The 21755-nt window shown below is 37.0% G+C and overlaps 1 protein-coding gene and 1 long non-coding RNA gene across 2 annotated transcripts; both read left to right on the plus strand.

Moving 5' to 3' along the window:
* Nucleotides 1-4179: 4179 nt before the first annotated feature.
* Nucleotides 4180-5826, plus strand: LOC131312799 (uncharacterized). The gene is made up of 3 exons (XR_009195985.1): nucleotides 4180-4294; nucleotides 4443-4481; nucleotides 5444-5826. It is a non-coding gene; the product is annotated as an uncharacterized LOC131312799 (long non-coding RNA).
* A 9873-nt stretch (nucleotides 5827-15699) lies between these two features.
* On the plus strand, nucleotides 15700-16125 carry LOC131317468 (uncharacterized). The gene has a single exon (XM_058347016.1). The coding sequence runs from the start codon at nucleotides 15700-15702 to the stop codon at nucleotides 16123-16125; it is 426 nt and encodes a 141-aa protein (XP_058202999.1).
* The last annotated feature ends 5630 nt before the right edge of the window (nucleotides 16126-21755 follow it).

Raw genomic sequence — 21755 nt, forward strand, 5'->3', positions numbered from 1 at the left:
CACACAATGAAATGGTTAAAACTTTTAACGATTTGAAGTGTCATCTTGAGCTTGAAGCCGAGCGCCAAGATGCTAAGCGAGGCAATGAGGTTCTCGTGGTTGAACTTGGCCAACGCAAGACAATTGGGTCTAAGCACAAAAGGCAAGATGGTGAGGCTAAGCATGGAGAAGCTAGAGATAATGCGCCAAAAGAACGTGTTAAGCACTACAGAGGCAAGAAGGATGAATCCAAAGTCACTTGCTACAACTGTCAGAAGATTGGACACTTCGCTCGTGATTGCACTGAGTCGAAGAAGGTACCATCTTACCATATTTCTCGCATAGATTGCTTAGTTTTCTCTCATGTATTGGTTGCTCATACTGGATTGTTGACACAGGAGCGACAAAACATGTAGCACGAGAACGAGGAGGATTTATCAAGTATCGTCGGATTCCTGTTGGTAGCTAGAGTGTATTTATGAGGAATAGTTCAGCCGAGTATTTGCTAGGAGTTAGCACTTATCAACTGAAGTGCAAAGTGGTTGCACACTTATTCTCTATGATGTACTTTATGTGCCTGGAGTTTGATGTAACTTGATATCAATAGTAGTTTTTGTTGAGTTAGGATTTTCCTTTAATTTCAGTAGAGATGGTTTTTTAATCTGCCTAGATAATAAGCCGTTTGGGCATGGATCTATTTTTGGTAGTTTCTATGTTTTGGATTTGGATGGTTTGAATAATAATGCATTTACGGCTTTTCATGATAATGACGTTGTTTCCAGTTCTGTGAAATGGCATGCCAGGTTAGGTCATATTGGCCAAGATAGGATGATTAGGTTAGCTAGAGAAAGCCTTTTAGGCCCACTCGTTAAAGTCAACCTACCAATATGTGAGTCTTGCATGGCAGGAAAAGCAATAAGAAAACCATTTGGTAAAGCAGTGAAAGCTACAAGTCCACTAGAGCTAGTACATTCAGACATTTGTGGACCCATGAATGTTAGGGCACAACATGGTGGTACCTACTTTATCACATTTATAGATGATTATTTGCGATATTGAAATGTCTATTTGATCACTCATAAATCGAAAGCATTGGACTGCTTCATTCGATTTGTTAAAAAAGTTGAGAATCAAAAAGAGAGAACCCTAAAAGTTCTGAGGATAGATCGCGGACGCGAATACTTATCTGAGCAATTTAAAGGGCTTTGTGAAAATAAAGGTATCCAATGACAGTTAACGAAATTAGGTACTTTGCAACACAATGGTGTTGTAGAAAGAAGAAATCGTACACTGTTAGATATGGTTAGGTCGATAATGGCGCATACTAATCTTCTAATTAGTTTTTGGGAAGATGCTCTATTAAGTGCGGCTTACATCCTTAGCCGTGTGCCAAGTAAATCAACCTCTTCTACACCATATGAGTTATAGGCAAGTAGGAAGCCAGTGCTTGACCATTTGAGACACTGGGGGTCATTAAGTGTGCGCATTATTTTATGATATGCGAACAACCTGATGGTGGATTGACTGAGATTGATGAGTCCAGAGATGTGAATTTCATTGAACATGAGTTTCCAAGTAGAGAAGATGTGAGGGGAGATCTGAATCTTTATGAGATGTATGAATCACAGGAAGTTACACCTGTTCTCAGCGTCGCCGAGAATAGTGGGAGTAACTTGCCTCCTAGTGGGAGTACTCCACTAGACTATTGATTCTCAAGATCCTCCGCCATGTAGGAGCCATCGTGAAAGTATTCCTCGTCATCGTTTTGAGATTGAAGGGGAATCGTTTATGTGTGCTCCTCAAGAGGAAGATGAGCCTAGTTCATATAATGAGGCTCTGTCTTCACCTGCTTGTAAGAAATGACTAGCTGCTATGGAAGATGAGTTTAGTTCTATGGGTAAATATCAGGTGTGGGAGTTGGTTGATCTTTTGCTTGGGGGCAAGACCATTGGCAATAACTAGGTCTTAAAGGCTGTTTAGTTGCGGAGATTCTTACGGCGCCTTGACACAGGGCCTAGATCTAGTGGGCCTGTGACTCTATATTGTGATAGTACGGCAGCTCTCGCTTATACCAAGGATCCCAAATGTCATGGAAAATCCAAACACATTGATATTTGGTTTCACTACATTCGAGACATGGTTGCGCAAGGAGAGGTGGTCCTAAAGCATATATCCACGACTAGTATGGTTGTTGATCCCTTGACTAAGCCTATTGCAAGGGATGTCTTTCAGAGCCATGTTAGTAGTCTGAGACTTCGTAGGATTTGAGTTGTTTATGCTTTATTGAGACACCTTCGGATATTTATTGTTTATGCACTAATTTTTATATTCGAGTTGATTGTGATAATAAAAATCATGTTGCATTTAAATTCTTATGCACTTACACTTGTGTGTCAAAAGGCATAGGGTTGACCAACTCACATGGTAACCTACCTTGGTGCTGATGGCCGAGCGAGATGAGACATACTTATACTCTTTATATGATGCTGAGTTTAGAGTATTGTCGCCTTGGTTGGACCAAGATGAGGTCACTCTTGACCAAACACAGAGTCTGTGTAGCCTTTGATTGAGCCAGATGGAAAACTAGATAGGGCGCAGTGCATGTGACAAATTTGAGAGTCTCGAGTAAGGCACTTTTAGTAGCGACTGTACTTATGTCTGTACGGTGTTTTTGAGCGTGACACAATCTTTAAGGATTGCTCCACCGTAGCATGTGAATCCTACCATATGTGTTGTTGTCGACCATACTTAGAGGAGTGATAGTGTGGATCCATTTCCTATCCTGTGTGGGCTCTAAGAGTCATTTTTATGACCACTCATTACCCTTACTTGACTTGAGACTATGTCATGAAGTAGAGACTTTGTGTTGCTACTCTAGCTTGACTACCTAAGGCCACGAAATGTCAGGGTCCCATGGAGCATGACTGGGAAAGCAACAAGATTGACATGGATTGACATGATGGCTCAAGGAAGACTTTCTAGTATCACATTCATTTATGCGGTTGGTTGTGCTTTGTGCCGGCACAAGTTATTATCTTTTTATATATAGTATATCAAAATGAAAAATAATTTTGAAATTGGAAGCACACCAACGCAAGGGGGTTGAGCATAGCTCTGAGCTGGGACTCAAGAGGGATTGGAAATGCTCGATCCAATGTGGCTAGATTTGTCTAGGGAAATGACGAGATCTTGTGGAGTGATGTGCCATGTTAGTTTGATGAAAGCTTAATATCGTACTCCTATATTGCTTGTTTCTTTCTCGTCGGTTGCACGCCTCATTTCCTGTATGAAGAGAGAATTGATAAGATTGACATGGATGAGATTTTTTCCTTAAAGCCCAATGTGTACGAGTGGGAGATGTTAGAAAAATGGGTCGGTTCGGACCAGACCCAACCCACATGTGTCGTCCACATGGGTTATGTGATTGAGTTGGTTAGAAGGATGAGACAGACTCCTAATCTCTATCTGTTAGGAGAGTTCAAAGATAATAGATCACCTACATCTATTAGGAGACTTTGAACTCTTGGACTTTAATCTATAAATATAGTCCTGTAGATATTTAGAGATATACACAATACGGAAGAGTTAGAGTTCCATCTCTCTTTTTCCTCTAGAAAAATTCTCCAGTCAAATATCTTCTCTCTCTAGGGTTTCCATCTAAGAACCCTAGGATTTGCGGTGTGGATATCAAGAGTAGACTCTAGTAGTCTCCTCTACCCGGCGTGAAGAGAAGACGGTGTTCGTATACGTAATTGGTGCTTGTAGAGCGGGCCTCAGATCGTGAAAAGCTTGAAGCAACTTAATTCTGCTGCGCTTCAATCGTACGTGTAAGTCTTATGTGATTTACGAGCTTTCGATCCTATAAAGTTAACATGGAGAAATGGGAAAATCCGCATTTTAACTAAAATGAGGTCGTCCTCATTTGAAACGGACTGAAATATATATATATATATATATATATATATATATATATAGAGAGAGAGAGAGAGAGAGAGAGAGAGAGAGAGAGAGAGAGAGAGAGAGAGAGAGACTCATATGACCATGAACAGATACCCTGGCAGAGAGCAGTGAGAGGAAGTTTTCCACTGAATGGAACATACTTCCAAACAAATGAGGTGAGTTTATTCCAGTTCACCAAATCGTTTCAATCATTATATCTGCTTAGGCTGTTATACTAAAGCTACTGTAAATTTCATACACGTTTTTGCTGATGACGAATCAAGTAGAAGCCCGATTAATGTTCCCTGGGAATCGATACGAAATCTCACAAAGAAGACTTTGTACTGTGGAACCTCCTTGAGAAATATGATGCGAGGTAGAAGACTTTGTATTGTGGAACCTCCTTGAGAAATATGATGCGAGGTAGAAATGATTGAGTGCATAAGCTCAGATCAATCTGCTCAGTGCTTTGTATACATGTCTAATACGTGTTTATTTTTTCTCTTCTTTGTTTGGGAAACCAGGTGGATCAACTGACAAGATCCAGCAATGTTTTGGGGAAGGTATGAAATAGGTTTCTTCTTGTCAAAATATAAGAGCAGGTCATTAGATAGGATTCGGAAGTGGAGCTATTGAAATTACTGTCTTACTAACGTCCGCCCATTAGGAGTAGGATAATATGCCAATAATTTCAAACAAGTTCGGATATCAATGCATATTTTACGGATATTAATACACTTTTTTCGGATATCAATGCACCTTTTACTTATTATCCTACACTCTTTGAGCGAACGTTAGAATAATCCTTAAAATAAGTCATTGCAGCTCTACACCCTCCAAATCATTGCAGCCACTAAAGCCCACACCTGTTTGTTTCCTTCTGTTCCATTCCTCATCTTTAGGCTAAAGATGTTCCACAAATTGCTATTGGGTACTAGATTCAGTCAGTCTAGTCAGAGAAGAGATGCTACATATGTTGTGTCCCAGTTTACTAAGGAAAGGTCCCCCGCACTATGTGTGAGGGTCTTAGAAATCCAGTATCTTTGCAAGAAATTACAATGGCTCTTAAATCCATCTAAGGTTTTAAGGCCCTAGGGCCAGATGCCCATGGTTTTTGCCCTCTCTAGTCTTAGATCCAAAAAATCTAATTTCGCCCTCTCTAGTTTTAGATCTAAGAATTGGATTTTTTGTTCAAGCACTTGCCACTATGCAATTGAGTGGAATTTTTGCATTGTTTCATAAAAAATTAATTTATAAAAAGGTAGCAGTTCTAATGATCAAAGAGATACCCGCAATATATCTTATTACCGAATGTGGGTAAGGTTACCCTCACCTTTGGTAAAGGTGAACAAAATTGTTCTCCCCCACAAGGGTTGGAAAGATTTGACCTGATATTTCTTTTTCAATCCAGACTAACCTCTGAAAGTTGCTACTTAGATCAACGCATCCTTCCATAGCATTCATTGATTGAACAATTGGTGTGCACACCTTCCTTTATGTTCTGATTTATCCAAATTGTGTGCAGGGGTTGTTTGCTTTAGGGGATTCAACCGAAAAACACGAGAACACTGACCGTTGTCCAATAGATTCCACCTTTGGAAGGGCAAGAAAGTTCAAAACTTGAAAAGACATATTCACCTTCGAAAGGGCAAGAAGAGCAAAACAAGAAAAGACGACGAATGTGTCAAGACTAGGACAAGGGTCAATGACGGTAGGATTTCATTTGCTGAAATGTTGGGATGTATGTAGGTAGTTTCTGCAATGGGAGGCTCGTTTCTCTATGTTGATAGTCTCAGTTACGCTTTGTTTGTTTTGACAAATGGGGGAGGAAAGAGCCTCTGCTGCCCCATGGTTCTATGATTATTTTTTTTTTGCTTTCAAGCACTGGCTTTTTGACTTTTGCTAAATCAGTGGGAAATAGAAGATAACTAATATCTCATTACATTCCACAAGCGATGATTATGTTTGTTTTTTTTTTTTTTGGGGGGGGGGGGGGAGGGCGAAAAGTAGAATTTCATACAGATAGATGAAAGAGCTTTTACAAGACTTAAAATGAGAAGATTGTGGTATTTGGGAGGCCTGTTTTTGGGTGCTCTTTGATGTGGTTTGGAAGTTGTTTCTTAGGAGAAAGGCTGGAGATTTCTTAACGGAGAAAGCTATTGTACTCAAATAAATGGTTTATGTTTTGCAGGCCTATTTTTCTCTGTTTTGGTAACCTGTAAACTAACCCGACTCAGGCCTCATTGGACTCGCCTGGGAAGGGTAAAACTTGTGAGACAAAGTGTTGCCGGAGGGAGTCGAATACAAGTCTTCCCTGGAGAAAGCTATTGTACTCAAATAAGTGGTTTATGTTTTGCAGGCCTATTTTTCTCCGTTTTGGTAACCTGTAAACTAACCCGACTCAGGCCTCATTGGACTCGCCTGGGAAGGGTAAAACTTGTGAGACAAAGCGTTGCCGGAGGGAGTCTAATACAAGTCTTCCCTGTACAGTTGATCGCAGAGCAGACCGTAAATTGATGTATTGTGGGGGGCGAAAATTGGGCATACAAATTCAATCATTAATAGAGCAAGAAGCTACACAAACTCAACGGGGCATCACCCTTGCAAACAAACAAACAAACAGGAAACACGAGGCAAGCAAAAACAAAGCAACAAACAGGAAACACGAGGCAAGCAAAAACAAAGCAACAAACAGGAAACATGAGGCGTAAGAGACTAGAGAAACAGGCAAGCTAGGGACCCACAATCTCTCAGTTATTTACCGAAACACTTTGGGAGAGAGATACCAATCTTCACACGAAGTATTCGATTCTGAGCGTTAAATTGCAACGTTGTCAAGCTGCATAGTTTAGTCCTGACCTCATCCAACACAGTTCATATTTCCGGCCTTCTTCCTAAGGCAGTTAGGCAAATGATTTGACAATCAAATCACACGTAGCGGAGTAGTTGTAGTTGACATTTTTGAAGTCAACACAAACTCAAATTTAATGTCATTTGACAGCTATCGAATCCTACATTGATTTGACATCACCTTCGCCCTTGCCATTTTTTAAGGCAATGTCAAATCTTTATTTGTTAGAAAAAGAGACCATTTGAGAACAAAATTTTCCCATAAAAAAATGATGACTCCGAATCTGAAGTTATGGTTGGAGGGGAAGAAGTTGTACTTGTTAAAAGTTGACCTGCCCCAATCTCATCCGACGGACTTGGCAGATACTTTACGAATCAAAGCTTCCGTTAAGTCTTATTTCAATCCGTATAATTTACTTCCTCTTGACCAATACAGCTGGTGGGACCACTACAAGAAATTACACCATTCCCGACTAACAGTTTAGTCGGCAAAAGGTCAAAATTTAGTCGGCAATAGCATTTTCCGACTAAAATATTTGGTCGGGGAATCACGGTCGGCAAAGGTAATCACCGACTAAAACTAGTTTAGTCGGCATATGTTGTATTTTTCCAACTAATTATTTAGTCGGCTAATTTTAATTATTGTCGACAAAGTATTTAGTCGGCAAAATTATTTAGTCGGTGAATGTTTAATACATTGCCGACTAATTATTTAGTCGGAAAATGTTTAATAAATTACCGACTAACTAATTTAGTCGGAAAATGTTTAATCATTTCGGGAAAATGTTTAATAAATTACCGACTAATTAATTTAGTCGGAAAATGTTTAATCAATTCGGAAAAATGTTTAATAAATTACCGACTAATTAATTTAGTCGGAAAATGTTTAAGAAATTACCGACTAATTATTTAGTCGGTAAATGTAACATTTATTTTTAGCATTTAATAGCTTTTACCAAGTATTTAGTCGGCAAATATAATATTACAAATTTTAAAATTAATTCTAAAATCTGCCTAGAATTTTTTTTTTTGGGTGATTTTTTTTTGCTCGGCTTTTTGGGTGATTGATTCACAATAAATTAAATTCAACATCTATTCACCAATCTACCGTAATCAAGTATTGAAATTCAAGAACAATTCATTTATAACTTCTATAAATAAAAGGTGTTCACCAAATACTTAACAAACGGAATCCAAATTCGTAGAGTACAAAATAACAAAAAATCGTACCACAAAAAGTGTACGTAGCATCAAATATATCATATCCAAGCCCTAGAGTGCAAAATGTAGAAAAGTTCAACAGCGAGAAAACTAAATTACGGTAAAATCCACGGCAAAAATTCAGCTTCTTCATATAAATTCTTTAACGAGATGCCGGATACTCCAATATCTGTGGAAAGAACAAAAGACAATAATAAGACCCATGATATTGATACAAAACTTGACAAGGGTACATCAAGGGAAGAAAAAAAACCTAACACCATGATATTTTTTTTAAAAGGCGAAAGCAAATTTATTAAGTAACAAGAGACAAGATCCCAGCTATGTTGGCAACCCAAACGCTCGACAATCATAAGCCAACCCAAACCCCCATAGATCAACACCTAAAATAGTTGGCAATGTTCCAACCATAAAGTACATACACCCACAAAAAGCTAAGACACCAAATAGATAATCGAAAATTACAAATTGCAATGGTGCATAACTCATTAGAAGGACACTGGCCAATTGTTTTGGCAGCAAAGAAGTTGTATCAGCATAAGACCCAACCAATGACAGTAATGAATGTCAAGTATTTGATTTTCTCCAAGGTGACAACAAGAATTATGAACAAAGCAAGCACAATGATAAATCATGATAACAAGCATTATAAACATACTTCCCACATAGACAAAAGGAAACTCTTAAATGGATTATGATTAGTACGACACATTTATTTCCCTCTCACTATTCAATTGCAGTTGTACACTGCACAAATCTTGTTGAAGCAATTGTAGTGGTTCCTATATATCTTTGGTCTAATAAGAATAAGACAGCATAAGAGGTTGGATAAGGACTTTGTTTTTGCCTCGTTCTTCCCTTCAGGCTTTGTTATGCAACAGATAATAAAAACCTTATATTTGATTCTTACAATAGAAAACACAATGCTTTAGTCCTAGATTACTTCTATCTGATGGGAAGCTTCATTCAGGTGTGCAGAGTGCATGCACGTAATTGAAATCCAACCAAATAGCGAATGGATGGACTATTAAGATGTAAATGAAAGGTCAACCTACGTGACGAATTTCATCTCACTACAAGAAAAATCGCTTTTTACAGCGTTTGAAAAACGCGATTAAGCGATATAGACAACGTTTTTCCCATGCAGGAACTTAAATTGGGTCAAACCTCCACTATAGGTATCCAGATGACTAATTTTATTGATCAACCAGCATGATAAATTACATTTTAACCCCAGTCGTGTCCTCGGCGTGTCCCCAGCCGTGTCCCCGGCGTGTCCCCTATCAAAAAATAATAAAAATTATTGGACACGCCACGCGGCTTGTCCAATACGTATTTGGACGTGTTCCCGTGTCCAATACATGGACACGGCGCCCTTTTGGAGTTTCGGTGCTACATAGCCCAAAACCATCCAAGGGGTAACGACAATTCTCAATAGTTGGAGTCTTGTACTCTACATCATCATGATCGTTTTCCAACAATCCATAATCCATTAGTACTAGTACTACTTGTTCTGCATCTTTGGTTTTGAAGAACCTAATAAATTCATACTATTGGGCATATAGAGCAAGATCAGATTCATAACAGCAGCAACAAGAGAATAACAAAGTCTCCAAAGGCATTGAGACTACTACTAAGGCTCCAAAGCATATTGATGGTCAGAAGATTGAAGATTGAATGACGATGTGAGGGAGATGACGGAAGTGTATAGCTGGATGGGTATGATACGGTGCAACGGTGCCGTTTTGTATTATAAAAGAGTTGCAGACTAAATAGTTAGTCGGAAATTACCTAAATCCCGCCAATTTTTTTCGTGAAAATTTTAGATTGGCGCAAAAAATTGTTCATTCCCAACAAAAATTAATTAGTCGGTATTTTTTGTCTTGGCCGACTAAATATTTAGTCGGAATAACTTTTACCGCGTCCAAAAACATTAAAGTCTTATAACACACCACCCGAGCCCCACTTGAGATTTTTTTTTTGTGATCAGAACCATTTATCTTCTCTAATATTATCAGTTAGATCATTATTACTAATATTGCAGTTGATTGTTTTCCGTTAGACAATTGATCAAACAAAAAATATAATTTTTCTAATGAATTCACGTCTCGATAAAGGGATATTCTAAACCTGATCGAGCTGCAAATTTACGGGAATGAATAATTCAACAAGTGCAAGAAAATCAATGATCTTGATCATCAAGATTGTCTCGCAATCTTGTGGCTAGTGCAATAACAAGTACAACATAAGAATTAGTTAACTATCAAATACATCAAACATATATATAGTTAAGGTAACTGTCGAATCATTTTTTATAATGGTCGATCTGAACCGTTAGGATTTCACATCTTACTTATTATAGCATTGTCACTAAAATCGGAGATCATTTGGTATTGGCGACCACATTATCGAAAGATATTTAATGTGTTTGGAGACGTTTCAGTGTTAAAGTGAACTAACCGAGCCCCACCTGAGGTATTTTTTCACGATCGAAATCATCTATTTTTGAGGTAATACGAATTTGAACACTCATACCAAGAATGAAGTTAACCATATATGGATAGACACTTAATCGGACAACAAAATTCTTTATTATTTAAGAAATTTTGAACCGATAAAGGGGCTTCCTTGGCCCGATCGGGCAAAAATTTTACGAGAATCTTATGATTAAGAAGGGAAAAATAATGAGCGGTAGTGATCGAAAAGGTTGCATCGCGATCAATGTAGTTGGAACAAATATTTCCTTTCTTCGAAATTTTTAAAAAAGGGGAAAAGTTAATGTTCCATGACTAAATCTATTAATTGGGAAATGTATTTGATTTTTTAATTCGGATGAAATAATATTACCCGACTAAAATATATTTGGTCGGAAAATGTAATTTCGTTTTCTCTATTTTATTCAATCTAAAAAATGGTAATTACCGACTAACTTTTTTTTTTTAGTCGGGAAAAAAAAATATTACCGACTAAATTTAGTTTAGTCGGCATTATTTTATCAATTACAGACTAAATTTTAGTCGGCCAAAATTTCCCCAGTCTGGCGCGAAATTTCTTCCTTTGCGCCACATAGTTACCGACTAAAAATAAATATTAGTCGGGAAAAATACTATTTCCGCGACCAAAAATAATTAGTCGGTGATATTTTTACATTTTGCCGACTAAATAGTAGTTAGTCTCCAATTGTGTAACCATTGTCGACTAAATATTATTTAGTCGGGAAAATTAGTCGGGAATTGTGTAATTTCTTGTAGTGGACGTAGCACAAACCCTTGCTCAAAGCTTTTGCCGTAGAAGCTGACATCAAGCTATTAGTGTTTTATCTGCTCCACCAGCAGGGATTCGCTTTCTTTGGGATGAACTTGCAAAGACTCGACCTGGGGACTTCCCTCGTAGTGTGACATCTTTTATAAGACTCGAGTTTCTCAGTTGAACTAAAAAAAAGAGTTTGAGCTCTTTTGGCTTACTTTTAGCCACGCAGAGTGGCTATCCGCATGTGTCCCAAAGTGACGTCCATTTTTTTTGCATTATCCATGCCGGACACGACAACGACAAAACATACAAAGGTGCATATAGGACACTGATGGCATACTTTTCTCCAAGAAGCAGGAGAAAAAGAGCCCCGACCAGAGTTAGCATGTGTTGAGTGAAAATGCGTGTGCGTGCCAAGAGTAGAAAACTACTCTAATTTGATCAAGGAATGAACGCCTAATCTAACCCCCTACAAGCAACTGGATGAACTCAAGGAGAAAAATAGAGTAACAATTGGATTCAACTTGCCTCAATGAAGAGGACTTAGAAATTCAACAGAAATATAAACTAAACTAACAAGTGCTAAAGAAACGAGAACTTTGCATTTAATGGCTAAAGTGATTGAAAGAAAACAACGTCTAGTTAGATAACTAGGGATGATATTGAACTAAGAAACCTGTATGGCTGCTATGAGCTTTTTGGTGCGTGGATCCCATCTAAAATCCACCAAGTCTGTTCAATTCAGTGACGCTTTCACGATCCCTAAAATTTTCTTAATATTTAAAATTGGACCGAATCGGTTCTGCCTGAAAAGTGAAAAATGGGTCGGTTCAGTCCGGTTTTCCGGTTTTTAAAAACACCCCTAGTCAATATGAAATGAATTCAGCGAGAGAGACCAAATTAAGGACAGTAACTTACAAGTTAAAATTGACACAATTGGTACTGGAGGGATGGAATTAAAACTTCATGCAAGCTAGATGAATTATTTCTAAAATTGACCCCTTATTTTTACCAAATTCTCGATGGTTATATTTAATTACCGTCTAATTGGTGGATAATAATGAATGATTCACAGAAATGTAAGAATTAAAGTACACATCTAAATGCAGTTTTCCATATTTTTGTATATATACTTTTTGGGAAATGATTTTCACACTCCCTTTTTAACCATTCACACTCTTTTTGTGGTTTTTATCCACATGAATTTACAATATCGTTCCTGAATGTGTCAAAAAGTGTATTGAATAAAAGGTAAGATACTGTAGTAAATTTAAGTAAATAAAGATAAAAAAGAAAAAAGAAAAAGAGTGTGAATCGTAAAAAGGGAAATGTGAAACATTTCCCATATAACTATAGTAGTATATCTGAAAGATTAGAAAAGCGGGAAAAACAAGAAAAAAAAAAAGAAAGCCATCTTAAGGCTGTGTTCTTATGAATTTAACTTAAACTTAACATAAAATTGAGAATTTTGTCTTTATTTGAATTTTTTTTTTGCATTTGTTAGTTTTGTGCCAAGCTTTTGGGTTATTGATTCATCTTGACGAGAGGAATCAGATAAGTTAATTTTTTTTATTTTTACCAAAGTATTTTTGAGAAATAACCACTTTTTAGCGCAAAAAATTAACAAATGCAAAAGTTTGTCACTTATCCAACTCTCGTCGAGACGAATCAATAACCTATTGGCACAAAATTAACAAATGCAAAAAAAAATTCAAATAAAGACAAAATTCTCTGATTTAAGTTAAGTGTATAAGAATGCAGCCTAAATCGGGAGGCAGTATGTTGAGGGCTGGCTGGCCTCAGGCACCGTCGTCACTGAAGAAACACGTGTTGTACACATACTTTAGACACATGCAAGAATGCATGCAAGCACTATATTTACTGCATGCGAATTGTAGTAGGGGCTGTGCTAGGAACAAAGAAAATGGACAAAGAAAAGGCCCTTAAAGTGTACATGAATGGCTCAGATTCACACCCTTAAAGGGTAAATAAACGGCTCAGATTCATTCTGTGTGAATCTGAGCTGTTCATGTACACTTTAAGGGTCTTTTCTTTGCATTTAGCATTTCTCTGGTAGACATCTCATCGATCGGAAATGCATGTCTTGGAAATCGCAATGCAGAATAATCTTCAATTAATTAATTGTACATGCGTGCATGAAGTAATTACTCCAGTAAAAGCATTAATTGATACATCTGATCTGAAACAATATTTACTACTCCTCTTATCAAAGAGTGGGCATGCAGATCGAGTGAGTAAAAGGAGAACTTTCGATAAGGGTTGGCACTCATTTCAATCGTCTGCCTGGTACCCAGAGCACTAATTTGAGCTGTTCAAACGTGCTATGAATGAATGGTCCGGATTCGAACACTCTCTCCCCCAGTAAAAAATGTAAAAATGGTATTTATAGAAAGTGGGGTTGGCATGTATGTGACAAATGCAAGTATAACCAAACCAAATCAAAACTTTATGTTTTCACAATTAATTATGATCGGCTACTTGAAAATGTTTCTTTTATTGAGCTTTGTTGATAACAAGTTAAATGATATTCAATATTCATAATTTGATTTATGCCTTAAGGTTCCAATTTTGACTTCAAATTTTTTTTAAGGCTCACGTGACAATTTGACATTTATAAGATGCCCACTCCAACAACTTGTCAAATATATTATTTTAGGTAGTTTTGGAGTGAAGTAATGAAAGAAAATTTTTGACATCACACATGTCAAATTTAACATGAGAGATGAGACGTCAAATAACACATAAGCATTTGACATTTTGGTTGCAGTTGCTTTAGATGCCAATTTTTTCACTTGGCATGCCATGTCAAATTTGACATCCTTGGTTGGAGGGTTCCAGGAGTGCTCTAGTGCACTCTCCGCACTACACCGTGTAGTGCGGCCGATACATCCATCCATCCATCTCGGTAATGGAAAGCTCAGATTTTCATCCAAACAATAGACGGTTAAGATTTATAGGAGTTCAGATTAAATCTAAGCCATCCTTGCCGAAATGGATGGCTAGATCAACCGCGCTACACAGTGTAGTGCAGCAGCAGCAACCCCCAATCCTGGTTGAAGATGCTTTAAGGAGTTTTTTACTTGCTGGCTTTTTATTAAGAAAATAGAGTCTCATATTTTGATAGTGAAATAAGTGATCACTTAATAAGATTGGAGACCTCTTCACTCATAATTCATTTTGAGATGGATATAAAGTTTCTATATAGTATTAGAATAGGATCCATTCTACCCCACATTTTAAAAAATTTACAATCCATATACTGAGATGACAGACCAACGAAAAGGCTACACGATGATAGAGACCCAAAAATTGGCCATACGTGACATACCTCAAACGCTGTTGCACGTGAGGAGGGATGTTAATTAGGAAATAGAATCTCACATTACTTGGGAGTAGAATTGATGATCACTTAATAACATTTGAGACATTTCCATTCAATGTCAATTAATTTTGAGATGGATATAAAATTTCCATAGCTTTCAACTACATATTATGCCTTTACACCACGCCAAAGAAGAGTTTTTTTCAATGTTTTATTTCTGTCCTAATTGATCTTAATTCCGACATTGGAATTATCATTGATTTTTTTTTTCCGTTTAATTAAATACTTTAATGTATAAATAGTTCATAGTTGATTATCCTCAGTTAAATTGAACCTCAACGGATCAACCAAAAAGTTGGGTATTGTATTCTCACTTCTCGGTATACTAACTTAGAAGGAGTTGAAAAAATATAGTAGAATTCATAGACCTTACGTACGTGCAATTTTTAAGCTTAAAAATAATGTACTTACAGAAATAGTAATTTTTTGTGCAAATCTCGATGATATCTTTTAAATGGTAAAAAAAATTAAAAAATTATTTTTGTAAATACATTATTTTTAAGTTTAGAACACGTTACTCAAACAAAAATAAGGAAAAAACAAAGGGTCTTATTTTCCGTCATTATAATTTTCTCTCTTTGTCAAACGCAGATCATCCACACTTGGACTAAGAAATTCACATGAAATTACTTTTTTGTGGCATGACCCACCCTAAAGATCAAAGGCTGGTCAATTGTGTGAGAAGAAAACTTCAAGGGGTTGACCTAGTGGTTAAGGCCTAAGGCTTATCTATTTTCTCCCTCCTAATTAAGATCTCAGGTTCGAAATTTTTTAGATGGTATCCATATTTATGGGGCCACTCCGTACGGGGCATTTATTCGATCCGGCTTTGACATGGGGCCGTTGGTAGACATTTATAGCCCCAAGATAAGTCAAGGTGTGAGTAGCCTAGATCAAATACTCTGCTTATCAGAAAACAAAAATTGTGTAAAGATCGAGCAAACCCACCAACCAACCAACCAGACTAATGTTCGGAGTTTTTTTTGTCTCCATGTATAAAGCCCCACGAAGGGCAACACAAGCTCTCTACTGCTTTCCTCCCTCAAAAAACTACAACAATGGATTCACCAAACAGCTTAATTCTCCTGTTTAGCCTGGTTTTGGCTTTCAACCTCCTCTCCCATGTTGATGCTGCTCGCCAACTTGGAATGCCAACACCAGTAGTTGTGGAAGACAATCATCATCTATTAAACAAAGAAAAGGAGGTGGTGATGATCAAGGCAGCTGCAAGGGAGAACATTAATGGTACTGATCATGATGAGATGAAGAACTTGCCAACTAATTTGAACATCCCATTTGTACCTCCACTGCCTGATACTAGTACTATTCCTCTCCCACAATTCCCTCCCTTTCCATTTCCACCCCCAATTCCTCAAATCCCTGGAATTCCTCCACTTCCTGCTTATACAATCCCTGTGCTCCCTCCTTTCCCTCCTTTCTACATTCCCAACATTCCTTTCCTCAATATTCCTCCTCCTGCATGATCGATCAAATATTTAAGCCTTTCAATACCACTTGCAAAATCTTTCATCTGATCAAATAACTATCCAGAGCTTTTGCAAATGGTTTGGTCCCCCTCCCAGGCCACCATAAAGTTTAGAGTATGTATATGTGTGAGAAGAGGAAGTTTAAGTATTCGCAGACTAGTCAATAATTAATTACCTCTTTTCTTTATCTTTAAAATAGTAACATCGATCGCTCTGGGGAAATGATTTTGGTGCTCACTCCAGATGTTGATAACCACTCTAATATTTTTCTTTTAATTAATTAATGTTCGTGTTATGTGTATTTTATGAACTCTAAAAGACAAATTATTGGAATGTGGTTATCAAAAAATGGAATTCCAAAATCAAATTAGCTGTGCGTTGTATTAGTACCTCCTTAATTTCCGTCCTCTCGTGTGTCTCTCTCTGTGTGTACTGTACTGTGTTCTAGTTGGATTACTTTTGTATCTATGTACGTGCGGGTGAACCATGATATGCTAATGATGAAGTGGGGTATGTTTTGTATTTTTATTTATAGTTTTGCAATAATATTTAAATTTAGCATTCTTGTTTGGATCTTGAATTATTGCGAAATAATGTATCTACAGGGAAATAAGAAAGGTAAGAAATTAATTACGATCCATGCATTTACTTTTAATTCGCATGTGATCAGGAAGAATAATTTTCTTTTTTTGTTTCACAGGTCTAATATTCAAATTAGAATGCAATTTTTTTTCTTTGTGCTTGGAGATTGCACGTACAAATAAACTCTACTTCATTGTCCGAATTCGTTTTTTTAGGACTTGGTACGTGTTTTAGGAAATCCTATGAAAAATCAGTTCAATTCCAAAACGCAAGTATGTGATCATAACACTTGGTTTTGGTTCAAAACTTTGGACTTGAAACTTCGAATTGAGTGCTTGCAGAATGACGAATTCACTTATCGAGTTTTAATTTTTCAAAATTTCTAAAAGGCAAAACCAAATGCGCTGGTTTGATCATCAAAGTAAGCTCCGCACAAAGTAGTTGATATTTTCACTCTATTTTTTTGGGTACTCAACAAGATCACTTTTCCAATTGAGCATAAATTTTATTTTTCGAACAACAAAACAAGAAATAACAAAGGCAACACCAGCTGCCAAAGCAAGCATATCTAGGACTTGATCTGGTACAATCTTATATTAGAGTGACAAACTTGTTCAATTCACATCAACTCAATCGACGATTCAACCCCACTGGGATACCGGAAGGGGGAAAAAAATAAAGGACGTATCAGAAAAACGGGAAATACAAGCTTGATTTGGAGGCAAGATGCTGTAATAATTGGAGCAGTGCAATTTGTACGTCTAAATGTCTTCATCATCCGAGGAAAAAATCAAATTGTTCAAACATAGTAATTAGTAAGTGACACGAATAAAGCATTCATCATCTAAGGAAAAAATCAAATTGTTCAAACATAGTAATTAGTAAGTGACATGAACAAAGCGTATTTGTCATCACAAGCGAAATGAACGATTTACGTCTAACGGTTCATTTCTCTTATGACAAATATGATTGGATTAACCGCTTCCCGAATGTCCAATCTGAAGTGGTGAACCTTATTTTCACTCAAAATAATAAATCCCGGCATAAGTGAATGACAAGGGCGAAGAATAAATCTCCGTTCTGTATTACAATATTAGCTACTATAAGCCAAGCTTCTATATATATATGTTTGCATGTGTGTTCTGTGTAGTAGTTTTAGGCAGTCAACAACAGATTATCTCATATACTCCCCTTGTTTTAATTCTTTAGTTTTTTTGGAATTCATGTCATTTATTCAATAAAAAATTAGTCTAGAGTCCACTATAGCATGTTTGTAACCCAACTAGTCCACTTCTTAAATTCCTAACCCCTCTAGTCCACTAATAATGTATTGTAAGGTCTAAGATCCATTTTACTTAAAAAGGGAATTCGTACAAGACAAAAATACTCTCTTAGGTTTCTCTCTCTCTCTCTCTCTCTCTCTCTCTCTCTCTCTCTCTCTCTCTCTCTCTCTCTCTCTCTCTCTCTCTCTCTCTCTCCCTGCTGCCGCCGATCTTCCCCCCTTCCACAGCCGATCATCCCTCGCGCCGTCGCCACGACGTCATCTGTAACGACCTGGATTTTTGACCCTATATATATATATATATATATATATATATATATATATATATATAAAGTTAATATTATTAATAGAATTCATATTAAGTTTTTATTATACATTTTCTTTGATAATATGTATATATTATTACACATACAAGCATGAACTTTTTTTTTCCTTCTGCCACCCCACTCTCTCTCCCGTACCTCCTGTCTCTCCCTCCCACAGCTCCATCTCTCTCCATGCCTCTATTTCTTCCCCTCTAAGAAAAACCAAGTTCATTCCCCATTGCCTAAAACCGAAAAAAAATCCTTCATCACCAAGCAAAATCCGAAATTCAATTCGTTCATATCCATTCCTTGTTTCCTCTCTAGCTCCAAAAACAGTTCCAATTCGTCCATACCTAGTTCCATGAACCTAACTCCATTAAATTCGATCCTATCCTACTCCACCAAAATTCACCTATAAATACCCCACCCCATTGACCCACGAGCACACCACGATACTTTCCACACTCCACCCACCAGAGAAGAAGAGAAAAATGAAAGAAAACAAAGCTCCAATCCATGGAGTTTTAAAGAGAGAAAGAAAGAGAGAGAAAAGTGGGTTTGTGTTCATAAACCAATCGAAACCCAAATTGACCATCCCAATCACTTCCCCTAACCCCAAGCATCACCAAACAACATTCAATTTGGTCCCAAGGTTCCTCCATAGCCAAAACCGAAGTCATCTTTCCTAAAATTCAAGTTTTGATTTGTGAATCAATTCGATCCAATCGAGGTATTATAATCCATTCCAACCACTACTCTATGTATAATTATGTATTTTTAGGCCTTAGATATAGCCCATGCGAATCCATGCACGAAACCGAAGCCAAACAAACAAACAAAAAAACAAATTCTAGCTGCGACCTTGCGGCCACAACCTTCTGGTTGCCCAGTCGCAAGAACCAGGCCTTCTGACCTTGCGGCCCGCAAGTTCCACTCGGTCCAACCTTGAGGTGAAGTCTGTTTTGGTTTGAATCAACTTTGCGACCTCCCAAACATCATTTTTGACACCCGAACTATTTTTCCTAGATTTCTTACACCTCAAAGATCATACCTTGTTAATATCATAAATTTTTATTTTATTATCCATTTATTAATTATTTACTTGTTTTCATTCAAAAGTTTACATACAAAAAATCTTTACGACCTTATAAACAATATTATTAATGCCTGAGTAATTTATTTTTTATTCTTTACATTCCAAGGATGGAACTTTGTTAACCTCAATATATTTTACTTATCAAATTATTTATTATCTATTTATTTTACTTTCAGTAACTTTCATTAATCTCTTTATTTAAAATAATTTCGCGACCCTCTGAACCCAACTTTTGATACTCGAACATATTGTGTAGGACCTTTAGGACTCCTATTAAGGTCATGATAATTTTTCTAATACTTTTACCTATTTAATGTATATAATTAGTTATTAATCAATCTAATTTCTTAAGAAATAATTAATGAGAGCTTAGAAAATTTTTTAATTTTTTTTTAAAGTTCTTACTTTATTATTGACATTTTGGCCATACAAGACTAAGGGCAACGACCCATTCATAAAAAGTTATGTGATTGCATTGCTTGTTATTGTTTTAATTACTATTTTGATTAATTGTATATTGTTCAAATACTTGATTTGAATGCTAGATTGGACTTTAGAGACATGGGGTGGTATGCGATTAGATTTCATCTAGATGATACTAAGTTAATGAAAAAAATGGTAAAGTGTTGAAGTTGTGAGATTGTGGATTATGATTTGGCCATGGCTAAGGGTGACCTGCGGGGCCCAGTGATGTTATTGTGGTGACCCTAACGTATGGTACGCCATGGGAAGTTCCAAAGGGTAATCGCGCCCTTGCAAGGCCAGCAAGGGGGGATTGTCCCATGCAGTGGCGGAGCCACTTGTGGACGAGCGGGGGCATGCGCCCCCACTGAATACTCTTTTTTTTTTCTTTCCAGATTTTATATTTTTTCCTTGTAATTGGCTTCTTAAATTATTATTTGTTTAATTACTTTAATACATTTTGTTGTTTGTATAGCAATAATTCTAGTACCACATACAATTACACATCTAAATACACACCCACACTCACATGAGTGGTGGGTCCCACACACACTAACACCTCTAGTGTGGGGGGTCCCACACACACTAGAGGTGTTAGTGTGTGTGGGACCCACCACTCATGTGAGTGTGAGTGTGTGTTTGGGTGAGTAAGTGTATGTGGTGCTAGTAAGGTTGATGAATAAAAAGAGTCACCACTCACCATTTGAAACTCCTCAATACATAATGTCCAAACTTGTAAGTGGCTAAACCATGGGTTATATGCATTATACTTCATTAATTATTCACTATTTTGAAAGTAATCTTGTCTTTGTCGATAGAACTCATAACGCGTGACGAAATTAGAGGTTTAAGCATAAAATTTAAAAAGAAAAGCACATTTTTTCTTATTGGATCAAGATTGCTAAATATTACTCCCTCCGTCCCTTTTTAAGTGTCCTGCTTCGTAATTCCAACTTATTAAAAAGACATTATCATTATACCTTTCACATCAACTTTTTCCTCCACTTTCCCTACTTACCCATCATCATTACACTTTTACTCACTTACTTTTCAAAAAGAAATCTACTTTTAGGGGTAAAATAGACAATGCACCAACTTTTACCCACTAACTTTACAAAATGGACACTTATTAAGGGACAGCCCAAAATGGAATACTGGACTCTAAAAAAGGGACGGAGGGAGTAACATTTTAGTTATTGTGTATCTAACTGCTATTAGACTTGGTCCATTGAGACAATTCAAACAATTGATTTATCTTGATAGTTTATGAAATTACTACCTTCCTTAGTAAATGTGTTAGCTTTTTTTTAAAATTATTTTTAGCACAAGCATACTTTTATTATTTTGGTGTTGCTAGTTATGATTTTTTTTTTGTTGAAGTGTGTTTAAAAAGTGCCCCCACTATCGTTAATTCCTGGCTACGCCACTGGTCCCATGACACGGTCATAGTTAGTGGCTTAGAAATGGTGGCGACCCTAACGTATGGTACGCCATGGGAAGTTCCAAAGGGTAATCGTGCCCATTGTTATGGTCTTAAATGAATTCATGCTAAGTACATAACTTAGGTGTACTCATTTAGGACCCTGTGTGCAGGACAAGCAAGAGGGGGATTTTCCATGACATGGTCATAGTTAGTGGTTATGGGAGGAAAGGATCTTGTGGAGAAGATCTTAGATTTCACTTAGGTTAATGGATAGTAACAAACTAGTTTATGTGTAAAATCTCTGCTTGACTTCTTCGATTTAATATTATCTTGTTACCTGCTAGCTGTAAAGTAAGAGGGGTAGTTGGGTTGGATTATTCTACTGGGTGATTTATCGTACTCACAGATACGTTTGTATCTTGGCAAATCGATTGCTTCGGCGATTAATTTGCCAGAGGGTGCAGGATTCAATGATGA

Source organism: Rhododendron vialii, chromosome 2a, assembly GCF_030253575.1.
Source record: "Rhododendron vialii isolate Sample 1 chromosome 2a, ASM3025357v1".
NCBI lineage: Eukaryota > Viridiplantae > Streptophyta > Magnoliopsida > Ericales > Ericaceae > Rhododendron > Rhododendron vialii.

What these genes read in the sequence shown, in the direction of transcription:
- LOC131317468 (XM_058347016.1), top strand. Translation starts at nt 15,700, where the DNA reads ATGGATTCACCAAACAGCTTAATTCTCCTGTTTAGCCTGGTTTTGGCT.